This window comes from Capsicum annuum, chromosome 11, assembly GCF_002878395.1.
Source record: "Capsicum annuum cultivar UCD-10X-F1 chromosome 11, UCD10Xv1.1, whole genome shotgun sequence".
Taxonomy (NCBI): Eukaryota; Viridiplantae; Streptophyta; class Magnoliopsida; order Solanales; family Solanaceae; genus Capsicum; species Capsicum annuum.
Window position 1 is genome coordinate 27,158,105 of NC_061121.1, and position 12,244 is coordinate 27,170,348.

Consider the following 12,244-nt stretch of genomic DNA (forward strand, 5'->3'; position numbering starts at 1 on the left):
GCCACATGGCAGCATATTAGAGGTCCATATCATTTTTAATTTTTTTCTTTTTACTTTTTTTTTACCTTTTTTTACTTTTTTTTTTGCTTTACCCATTAAAAAGAATCCACCCAACTTTTTGATCTATTAAAAGTTATTTTGATCTATGACAATTAGGTTAATAGTAGAGTCAAAATTTTCATTAAAAGATTTTAAAATAACATAAAAATATATATATGAACAAATCAATGAACATATATATATATATATATATATATATATATATATATATATATATTAATTTATTTTATACTCCCACACAAATATATACTCCCATGTTATCTAACTTATCAAAAATATATTGGATTTACTTTTGTTTTTATCTATGCCAATTGGCCTTAGACTATATTATACAAATTCCATGTCATCTTCATTTTATTCTTTCTTCTTAGATATTTTATTTTATTAAAGAGAAAAGAACAATAAAATTTTGGAATTAATCAATTCATTGAATTAAGTATATAATGAAATGATAAAGACTATACATAATACATACATAATACTTGTGAGTTGTAACTTGCATGCATGGCTTATATATTATTTTTATTCAATTTCTAATTAGGATTGGACCACTTAAAATTAATTATATAAGGATATAAAACTATGACGTCTCACCAATTTTTATGTAACTATATCATTAAATCAAATTGTAATTTAAGAAAAACATAATTGTAATTTAGAAAAATATTCTACCTCCAATGATTAATGTTGATTATCAAATAATTATCTTAATATATGATTGTGTCAAAACATTAAATGACATATTAAAAAAGATGAAAGGGAGCAGTATCATGAGTGTTTGAGAGAACAATGTCCCACGTGAAAAGTAAAACAGAAATGAAATTACTTATAAAATATCGGATATTTAAGGTCACTTGAAAAAAAAATGTCAATTTGGTTCAAAGCGAATGATATCATACAATATTAAAAGTATTTTATGGTAATTAATTAGCACAATAATTGATATCAATGCCACTGTACTGAATTTTTTGCAGGATGGGTATGAGGATGATAGAGTGACGGTATGAGACGTATTGTCTTATTGTCTTTACTTGTCTATGGATCAATTTACTATATTTGACCACAATTTTAAGTCGCATACAATAAAAAAAAAGTCGATGAGCTTGGTAACTATAAATACTCGAAGGATATGAGGCGATACACAAATAATCTCAAAATTAACTCATTAACAGTAATTAATCAAGTAAAACTTTGTTCAAAGGGAGATGATCATATTATTGATCCTTATTGTGAACAAAGTCACACGTGAAAGCCAAAAACAGAAAAAAAAAAAAAAACTATTGATATGGGGTAATATACAAATAATCTCAAATTTTAAAAGCATAGATCAAACTAATTTTTAATGGATCAAAAAGTTGGGTGGATTCTTTTTAATGCATCAAAAAAGAAAAAAAAAATTTTAATTTTTTTTTTAAAATTTAAAAAATGACGTGGACCTCTAATATGCTGCCACGTGGCAAAGCTATTTTCTAAAAAACGACTGTTAAAAGTAATGGCAAGGATGAGCCAGTTTTGTAACGGCGATGACATGAATGAACCCAACTTTTAACGGATGGCATAAATGAGCCATTTCTGATAGTTCAGTGGCGTATTTGAGCCTTTCCCTATATAATTAAAAGTAAAAATATCTTTAAAAAATACCTTTGTCTTTTTCATTTTAGAAAATGAAGTTTCTCCAAGCTCTATCTTTTTAGTAAAAATATTTTGTATTTTAATTTTGTCAACATACATAATTAACTTTTGTATGTGCATATAAAAATTTATCTCCATTCTTATCTAAATTTATAAAGTCGAAAAAAGGACATGGACCTTCCAAAAAATGAAACCGCTACCGCGTGCGGGTCATACACGCTTACACACATCGAATGTTTGCTGACCAACACAGAAATGGCTGAGCCAATGACTAATCTGTGCAACAACGCTATGGCAAATATGCAAGATGTCTGGTCTTATGGGGTACTAACTGGATGCTTGGAGCCTGTGTATAAAGAATAAGATATAGAAACATAAACACCATAACAATTTTTTATTTCAAGTCATTCCACTTTACATGTAGTGGCAATTTTTTTAATCTGATGAAAGTTGAATTTTTTATAATAATGCAACAGATTGTCTATCTATTGTAACTTCTACCTGTTCTGACAGATAGTTTATCTGTTACAATAGGTTGGTCATCTGTTGCATTATGCTGATGTTTATATTTAAGTCTATCTATTGCAATTGTGGGAAGACCTATTTGATAATTTCCAACATATGATCTACATGTTGCAATATATGTCCAAATTTATTTGATATTTTCCAACAATTACGTTTCAATATCCATGTGCTCAACAACACCAAACCAGTAGCAAATATCCACCATGAAAATTTCAGCAATTAGGCTTGAATATCCATGTGCCCAACAACACCAAATCAATATCAATAACGCACATAATGTGGTATCTTTTTGCTCAATTTTGTTTCTCTTCAAAAGCCTTGACTTTCTTCAACAAATCCTAAATTACACAATTTTCTTGTGAATGGTGTCGTTCTTCATACCAAACAAAATAATCATATCCACCCAATTTCTATAAAAACAAGACCACAATTACAAAATAATTACAAGTCAATAATTAACCAATTAATTAAAAAAATATTACCTTTGAAATCTCACTAGTAAAAAACCTACGACTTGAATTTTGTTGAGTCCAAGAAGTCTTCAATAGAGCTTCATGACCACACATATAATGTCAAAAATCTTTATCACAAAAATAGTGGAAGATGAGCTCGACATTGTCAAGCTCAGTTGAAAAAAATAAAAAAGAAAGTTGAAGAAAAATCAAATACAAATAATTTGAAGAATTTGGATAGAGAAAAAAAGATGATGAAGAAGAAGATTTAGGAATAATCGTTGGGGGTCAAATCAGATGCTAAGTCAGCAAAAATAGGGGTTCAACGCACCTCGGCTGGATGAATTACACGCGAGCTGCCAACAGGTAAAAAAGTGCCAAACTGACACATTTGATGCCTTATTTTAGGTGTTTAAAATGAACACTGTCTACTTGAGGTGCCAAAGTGAAAGATCGCTGCAACTTTAGGTGGATGTCGATGGGTTCCGCCTTTTTTATTTCAAGTCACTTCACTTTACATGTAGTGGTAATTTTTTATGTCTAATAAAAGTTGAATTTTTTATAATGCAACAAATTGTCTATCTGTTGTAACAGATATTCTATCTGTTCTGACAGATAATTTATCTGTTGCAATAGGTTGGTCATCTGTTGCATTATGTCGATATTTCTATCTAGGTTTATCTTTTGCAACAGTGGGAAGGCCTGTTTGATAATTCCCAATAGATGACCTACATCTTGCAACATATGTCTAAATCTATTTGATATTTTCCAACAGATATGTCGTCTGTTGCAACAAATACCTTATATGTTGTAATATTTGAATCTAGTATTTCATTTCAATTAATAAGTTTAAATTTATGATAAAATAAAATTCATAGACAACATAAAATAAATCGAATCCTTCAGAAATTACATGAAATAAATCAACAAATAAATGAAATATAAAAATTTTGTTATGGATACAGATCTCAACAAATAAATCAACAATTTAAGTTTTGATGCCAACAATTTGTAAGGAGGAGTGAGGTTATTACTTTGACAGATTTTAGCTATAAAGATCTACTCAATATGGATAAGTTGTTCTTCATCCAGTGCTATGAAATTTGGCTTTGGTCGTTGTGGCTATTCAATGTCTCTTGCATATGGTTTCTGCCTTTTGCTTCTTCGAATTTCCATAAAAAAGTAACATATTGTCAATGTTGTTCAGCAGTAGCTTCTACTGTGTCATCCACTCAGAAATCCAGAATTGTCAATGCTAATCACAGAGATACAAAAAATGAAAAAAGATAACTCATCTGTTTTAGCAAACAAATTATCTTTCTGTTGCAACATATGGATCATCTGTTGGGACAAATTAAATCACGAGGAAGACCTGTATTATAATTTCTAATAAGTAAACCATTTGTTGCAACATATGACTCATCTGTTTGGAAAAAAAGAAATAGTAGGAAGTCTTGATTTAATTTGTCCCTACAGATGACCTATCTGTTGCAACATATAGGTCATCTGTTGGTACAAATAAAAATAGAACGTAGAGGTATTTGATTTGCTAAAACAGATGAGACATATGTTGCAATAGATACTGCATCTGATGCAATAGGTTAGTCAATTGTTGCAATCGCTGTATATATCTATTTGATAATTTTCAGCGGATGTGTTATCTGTTGAAACATATATGCGTCTGTTTGTTAGTTGGAACAGATGTTAAACATTCACCTTCTTCATCTCATGATCTCTCCTATGGCCATTGTACATTACTCAATAATGCAACACAAAGACAACAGAGTTGCAATTTCACTTTTTTGGATGCTTGATAATGCCTTAAAAATTACCTTTCTTCTCCTCTTAGCCGTAATATCTAATGGAGTGGATGAATATGAAATCCTATTTGATGGAATAACACCCCTTTTAGATGCCAATTCTTTTACAGAAGCAGTTAATACATTAATATCATTAATCAGTACATCATATTTTGCCTTGCAGTCTTGATATTTACATGCAGAACATTCGCTAGGAGGGGAAAAATTTATATAACCAATATGATCATACTCATAATAGTTTGTTTTGAAAACTATAAGAGGAGTATCACTAGCCCCAACAGGAGCACCACTACCACTACTAACAACTTCATCACTACTAACACCATCAACAATAACATGTCCACCCTCCAAAATTATTTTTCTTGTGATGGTTGTTGCTCCAAACAATTCTATTTTTATTTTTTCAATGACCTTAGGGTTCGATAAAGTTCGCATATACCGTAAAGTAATAAAAATGACATATTCAACTCTCGATTAGTTGGAATAATCGAAGGATGCACAATCTAACATAAATCAATTCATATATTAGAATGATGATTAGATCATTCAAAAAAATTATTAATTAAATAAAAATTTAATTAGAATTAGACTTACTACATTCTTGGGGGGTTGAAGAGATCAAGAAATTTTGCATTTTTATCAGTTTCGGCCGAAAACCATCTCAGAATTTTTGGACAGAAAACTTCTTTCTGGTAATTCGCTTGTTGTCCCAAATAAGGAATGACTTCAAACGCCCAAGTCTATAAAATAATGCCAATAAATCAAAAGTATTATTGAATAAAAAAATGTTATATCATAATAAAAGAAATATTTACCATGAAAGCCCATGGAAAGCCATATAAGTTGACTGTCTTTGGCGCTAACGGAGTCAATAAATATTTGACAGTCATTTTGAATCTTTTATAACCCCAAGTATAGCTGTTAAATGCCTCAAAATCCTCAGAAAAATTTATTAAACCAAGTGGTATGTTTTTGTTAACGTCTTTCGCCTAAGGAATATTATGTACAAACCAAATCAAGGACAATGAATTCCTGTGCTTCTTTGAGAATCTTTTACCTTTCAATGTTTGTATCAAATTTTTGGTTTTGAAGCTTAGACAAACAAGGGACACCAAGTCTTCATGATCACTTGACTTGCATTTGCCTTTTTTGGGTGTGTAGGGTGCTTTTTTTTGGGTTACAATAGGTATAACTTGAGAAGGAGAAGAAGGATAACATTTTAGTCCATTAACTACGACAAACTCATTCCAACCAAAACAAACATGCATGACATAGTAATTTATCCACACCTCATCCATCATATATTTGTTTTCATACATAAACCTACGATTGAGAAGATCATATACCATTTTCATTTGAAAACAAGCATTGTTGTTCTTTAGCAAATCAAGATATTACCCAAAGCAGCTGTCCCTGAAAAAAACATCCAAATTTTGTTCTCAAATTATTTTTCTGAAGGCGTCGAAAGATTTTTCCGTGGATAACTTAACCATAAAATCACCCGTTAAATCTGTGGTACCATCGCATTGCATTCTCACAGGATAACTATTAATGTTGAAGATTTTGACTAACACTTCGATGGAAGGGCTATTAGCATTTGGATCATCTCTTTTGAAATATTCCTCCTCCCCATGTTCATTATCTTTTGCTCCTGGTTGAGATAACGCTTGTAAAGCAAGCTCATAGAGTGGTAGATGTAGCCTAACTGCTTCACTTGTTTCTTTACTTGGACATAATTCAGTTACTTTTCTTTTGGGAGCCATATTATCTAAAATTAACAGGAACATAAAATAGATTATAATTGATTAATACATCGTTAAAAAGAAATAACAATAAATCTAACATGCACAACAATAAAATAACAGTTACAACAGATCACATATCTATTGCACCAGGTAGGTTATCTGTTGCAACATATAACTAACCTGTTACAACAGATGAGTAATCTGTTGAAAATAATAAAAATAAATCACTTATCTATTAAAATAGATGACTGATCTGTGTAATAGATCACACATCTATTGCAACATCTGAGTGATTTATTGCAACATATAACTAACCTGTTACAACAGATGAGTAATCTATTAAAACAATAAAAATAGGTCACTCATCTGTTGAAACAGATGACTGGTCTGTGCAATATATCACACATCTGTTGCAAAATCTGAGTGATCTGTTGGAATTGTTATCAACAATCAATATTATTTAGATCTCTTCCAATAGAAGGGTCGTCTATCATGACAGACGAATGATCAGTTAGAAAAATCAAGTCTTGGACATGTGTTGTTGGAATAGTTAATAGGATTTTATCCAACAGAAGGTTCATCTGTTGCATCAAATGATTAATCTGTTGCATTAAAGTTTTAATCCAGTGGTTTCTCTATTACATCAGATGGTAAATCTGTTGCATCAGATGGTTGATCTGTTGCATCAAATTTTTAATCTGTTGCATGAGATTTTTAATTAAATAGTTCCTCTGTTGCATCCAATGTTATATATGTTGCATCATATGGTTAATTTGTTGCATCAGATTTTTAATCCGATGGTAAATCTGTTGTATAAGATGGTTAATCTTTTGCATTAGATTTTTTATCCGATGGTTCCTCCATTGCATCATACGGTAAATCTGTTGCATCAGATGGTTAATCCATTGCATGAGAAGGTTAATCTGTTGCTAAAAATAGTAGCATGATTTTGTTCAATAGAACAACAACAATATCACCTTTTTTACCAAGAACAAGAATAAATTAACCCAACAACGGGCGCAACACCAAAAAATACCAACATCGTTGTTTTGTTTTTACAAACACAAACAACAAAAATCAAACTTCAAAAATTGCAACAAACAACAAAAAATCATATTTCACTCCGAAAATAGAAGAGAAGAAATACCAGAAATTAGGGTTTTATTCAGACCTAATTTCAAATTAAAGCAACAAATATTGAAATTATTCACCAATACTACAAACGATGTTGGCTCAAGTTCCTCTTTTTCTTCAAAACTAAAAAGGCCATAATTTTTTACCTGTAGAAGAAGAAAAGGGACGATGAAGAACTCGAAGTTGTTATGGTAGGAGGGCAAGGTTGTCATGTCGATTGACGGTTGAAAGTCAAAAAGGAACTCAAAGCCCAACTATTTGTCGCCAGACTCTTTTTCTTCAAAACTAAAAAGACCATAATTTTTTACCTGTGAAAGAAGAAAATGGACGATGAAGAACTTGAAGTTGTTGTGGCTGAAGAGAAAGGTTGTCACGTCGCTTGACTGTTAAAAGTCGAAAAGAAACTCTAAGCCCAACTATTTGTCGCCGGAGATTGAAAGGAGAAATTTGCAGAACTGTTGGTTGGGAGAAACTGCCGAGAGAGAGACGAGATACTATTGATTTGGAGAGGAGAGGGGTGTGAGTTGTTTTATATTTTTGAAAAGATTAGAAATTTTTAAAAATATCAATCAAGTCCACAATTAACTTAATCAAGTTTTCTAATTATGTTTAACCCTTTAAGTTGGTCAATGCCACCAATCCTTCATCCAAGACTTAAATGACACCTTTCCTTCAATTTTCTCAAGAATCCCTAGCCTAGAAATTCAACAAAAAGGAAGAAGAAGAATTGGGTATTCTATTTCGTACTTGCCACCAAAATTTGGGATCACTGTAGAAGACCGATTCAAAGACGAATTTGCTTCAAGATATGTGCTCATACTTTAAGAGATATTCCCGATTATTTTTAAGCATTCTTTGAGTGAACTAAGTGTTTATGTTGGTTGTCTATATTACATGCAAAAGATCGTGTATATTTGCTTCTGCTGCCTGATTTCCAACAGATCAACCGTAGAAACACAGAGTGCTTCTACATTGCTTTTAGACCTAGTTCTTTTCAAAATCTCCACAGGATACAATTCTTTCCCTGTTAATTTCTTGCACGAAGATCTCTCACTTTTACCTAAAGAACATGCACCATATATATGCAGGAATGTCAAAAGCCACACCAATTTGAACCATAGCTAAGTTGACAGCCCTGAAACTACCTTTTCGCTTTTGTGAAAGAAAAAAATATTGCTCAATTTATGGAATTGATAGAATTAGGAATTCATAGTCTACTTACCACGTTCAAATTAACAAGCTTTTAACAACTGGTTGCAACATGTTACGGAATTAACAATCGAAGAGAGAACACACACGTTTTATTAGAGATCTATTCCAAAATAATGCAACTGAAATATTTACTTAACTGAGAAAAATAAAAGAAAACACAAGTGTAAAGATAGAATCAAAGAATATCAGCTGAAATTTATTCATTGAGATGTACAAACATTTACAGAATTCCACAACTGAAAAAATGTAAGAATCAGTAAAATATAAAATGGTTAGATGATAAGGTTAGCAGCTGGGACTTTAATGTGATCTTCGTAGCTTCCAACCAAGTGGCTTAATTCCCAGAAACAGCAACCAGGGAACAAAAAATTGCTCCATAACTTCCATGTATGCACGATAGCCTTGAATTTTTCAAACTTATCGACGATGATCTTGCTCCTTAAAATGAGAAGAATCAGTTCTTCTTACTCATCGGAAAAGAGTCTGTGAATGCTTTAATAAAGTATTTAGAGGCTTGTTTTGAGCTTTACATAACAAATTCCTCACACCTGCAGTCACCTATTTATCCCCAATTCCAAGATCAACAATCAGAAAATGAATACCAGCATGCATATATATAAGTTTCTTTAATAAAGAGTTAATTCAAATTCAACCTTTCCCAAGCTTTGCCTTGCATAAGGAACAGCTCTTTGATATCCGATAGCACTTGGCGATGGAGGAGATTTCCGGCTTGTTTCTTCTCTGCATGGAGATTTCCCTTTGCTACTCCTTGTTGTTATTGAAGAAGGACTATTCTGCCACTTATTATCGATCGGAGAACTTGGAAAATTTTGCTGATAACAAAATATCAAATCCAAGAAATAAGTTCTTCTTTTCTTGAACGCTAAATTGTTGCTAGTTCAAAATAGATCCAACAAAAGCTAGTGCATTTTGATCAATTTGCATACCACTTGGCTTCTACTTCTTGTAGTAATGCTGGAAGTGGTTTGACAATTCCCAATTGACAAATCTGGTAGACTTGATTCCTAACATTAGAAAAGAATCACATTAAGCAAAATATAATCAAACATGGAAAGCTATGCCAAAGTAAGCAAATATATGGACATACAAGAAGTAGAACTGTTGCACAATGTTTTAGGACTTCCAAATTCATCCGAACATCGTCCAAGCTCCTGCCGTTCACGATAAATAATCAAAATTAGGATCCAATTTAATGAAAAATCATGAATTTTAAACATAAAGTTTAAGATTTTTAATCTAACCTGTGCTTTTGCTCGCCGAGATCAAAGTAAGCTGCCAATGAAGCCATCTACAATAAAGAATGATTTAAGAAGCAAGGGTCAAAATAAAACTTTATATTGAGTGAATATAATGTTCATGTCTACCTTCATGTTTCCAGCTCTTTTACCAAATTTTTCGGTCAAAACACCTAATGAATCGATAATTCCAACAGGCACAGGCGTAGGGCGACCAATTTCAGCGAAAGCAGCTTTAATACGAACACAATCAAATCTCTGTATATTATGACCTGCCCAAATCCTACCATCCAAAATACTGAAGATCTTGTCTGCAACTTGTTCAAATGAAGGTGCATCAGCAACTTCTTTTCGCGTGATCCCTCCAATTCTGCCCGACTTTAATCCCACAACTGACAATTCCCCTGGTCTAATAAGAGTGCAGTAGCTCTCAAGTTCAACAAGCTTTCTTGAACAAACTACCATTGCACCAAATTCCAACACCCAAAATTTCTGTCCAGGTTTCGATGGTACGTTTGTTTCCAAGTCGAAAAACACAATCTCTGATGACCTTTTGTTGCTTGATATGTTAGGGATTGCCATTGTTCTTTTTCCTTTAGAGGTTCAACAAGTTGCAAGATAATTTGTTATTTGATGAAGTGATGGAAATGATGGTCCATTTGTCTCTATACACACATATATGTATATATATGGTGAAGGAAAATGAAAGAATATTCTTTCATGGGTAAGAGAGACATTAATTGGTAGATTGTCTTGTAAATCAAGTTAGACTAAGTTTAGGTGTTTGTACAAAGTTGTCCTTAGCTTCTATCTGATGATGTCCTTTCTTAAGGGAATTCCAGTTAGATAGGTAACATTCTCTCAATGGTATTATCTCCATGATATTAGTTGGATTGCCTCGTCATTTCAAAAAATTCACTTGCATATTCCAAATTAAGTATCTAAATATATACTGTAAATGTTCTCAATATCAATTATTCAAAGAGAATTTTTCTAATACTAACTTCATCTTCTATTTGGAGATAAAATTGAATTCACTAGTTATCGGATATTTTGCTAGTATGCTACTATATATGATCTTAGTAGAATATGACGATCGGCAGTTTTGAAAATGATCAACGTACATTTCTAATAATCAAACATGGATATTTTTAGAAAGTATAAAAAAGATTCCCCCTTTCTAGATTTGTGACATACCTTCTGTTAAAAAAGAATGGTAATTTAAAATAAATTAACTTTGCCCTTCTGATTTTATCTTTAATCGAAAGTTTTTAAAATCAAATTTAGTATAGCATGTTAAGGATTCCAAGTTTTAAAAATTTATAATCATACAAATATTATAATATGTTTATGATACAAATTTTAAAATTTATACATTATGTATCGATTCAAACTATGTCACATGAATTAAAGCGGAAGAAGTACCATAAAAGAAAACGTACAAATTTATAAAGTAGTTCTAGAAAGCTAAATATTTATTGAAGTCAAATAAGTTTCACTGGAAAGCTACAACTTTACATTGGTGATTGGAGTCCAATGAAAACAATAAGAAAAGAAAGAAAGAATAGAAAAATTGCACGTTTTGAATAGTAATTTAAAAGTCAACTACAAAATATTAAAACCCTCCTAATGGTTTCTATGGTTTTTTTTCCTATATATTACAAGGGAGATTTTCAACATGCCTGCTTTGGCATTTGAGATATTTTAGTCATTGTACGTAAATGAAATAATTTGATTGGCTAAAGAAATTATACATACAAAATGTTAAATGGCTTGATGAACTAATCCTTTGCGTATGTCATCCGCATGATTAAACTTCACTTTTTCATGTTTTGTTTTTCCCTGATTTGTCTTTTTATTGCATGGCTGCTTGCATGTATTTTGATGAATATGTTCAAAGTTGAAAACAATTTCAATAGTTACTGTTTTGGGTTTATTTTTTTCCATTGAAATTACTTCTGCATTTTATTTTCGCTCTGAATTATTTATGATATCAATTTAGTATTTCAAATGTTAAAAATTATATATTATAAAACTATAGAAATATAGTTATAATTCTTCTCATGATAATATAATTCAAAAAATATTTTAAGCTCTCATCTTTATTAATATAACCTTTGATATTTTAAAAACAAATTAAGATAAGTATAGAGACTGCATGTGCTCAATTGGGCCAAATGACTAAAAAAAGGAATTAATTTCGCCGACTGGCTACAGTATGTCCACCTTTTCAAATGTGAGGCTTTTTTTTTTTTTTTTTTAAATAACCAGCCCATGTCCTTTTTTCTTACAATAATTAAGAGCTAAAAGTATTTTACAATACACTAAAAAAACGGGTTAGCTATCAAAATTACCTATGTATCACATAAATTTGAACAAAGAGACCAAATGCATTATTAAAAGAAAGT

At 31.2% G+C, this 12,244-nt stretch overlaps 1 protein-coding gene across 1 annotated transcript; it reads right to left on the reverse strand.

The window, feature by feature from the left end:
• Positions 1-8,752: 8,752 nt before the first annotated feature.
• On the reverse strand, positions 8,753-10,493 carry LOC107846968 (protein NEN4). Its single transcript, XM_016691246.2, has 6 exons — positions 9,966-10,493; positions 9,843-9,889; positions 9,689-9,752; positions 9,528-9,605; positions 9,234-9,413; positions 8,753-9,138 (listed from the first exon to the last, which is right to left on the reverse strand). The coding sequence occupies exons 1-6, from the start codon at positions 10,416-10,418 to the stop codon at positions 9,049-9,051; spliced, it is 912 nt and encodes a 303-aa protein (XP_016546732.1). The 5' UTR covers positions 10,419-10,493; the 3' UTR covers positions 8,753-9,048.
• Between the last annotated feature and the right edge of the window lie 1,751 nt (positions 10,494-12,244).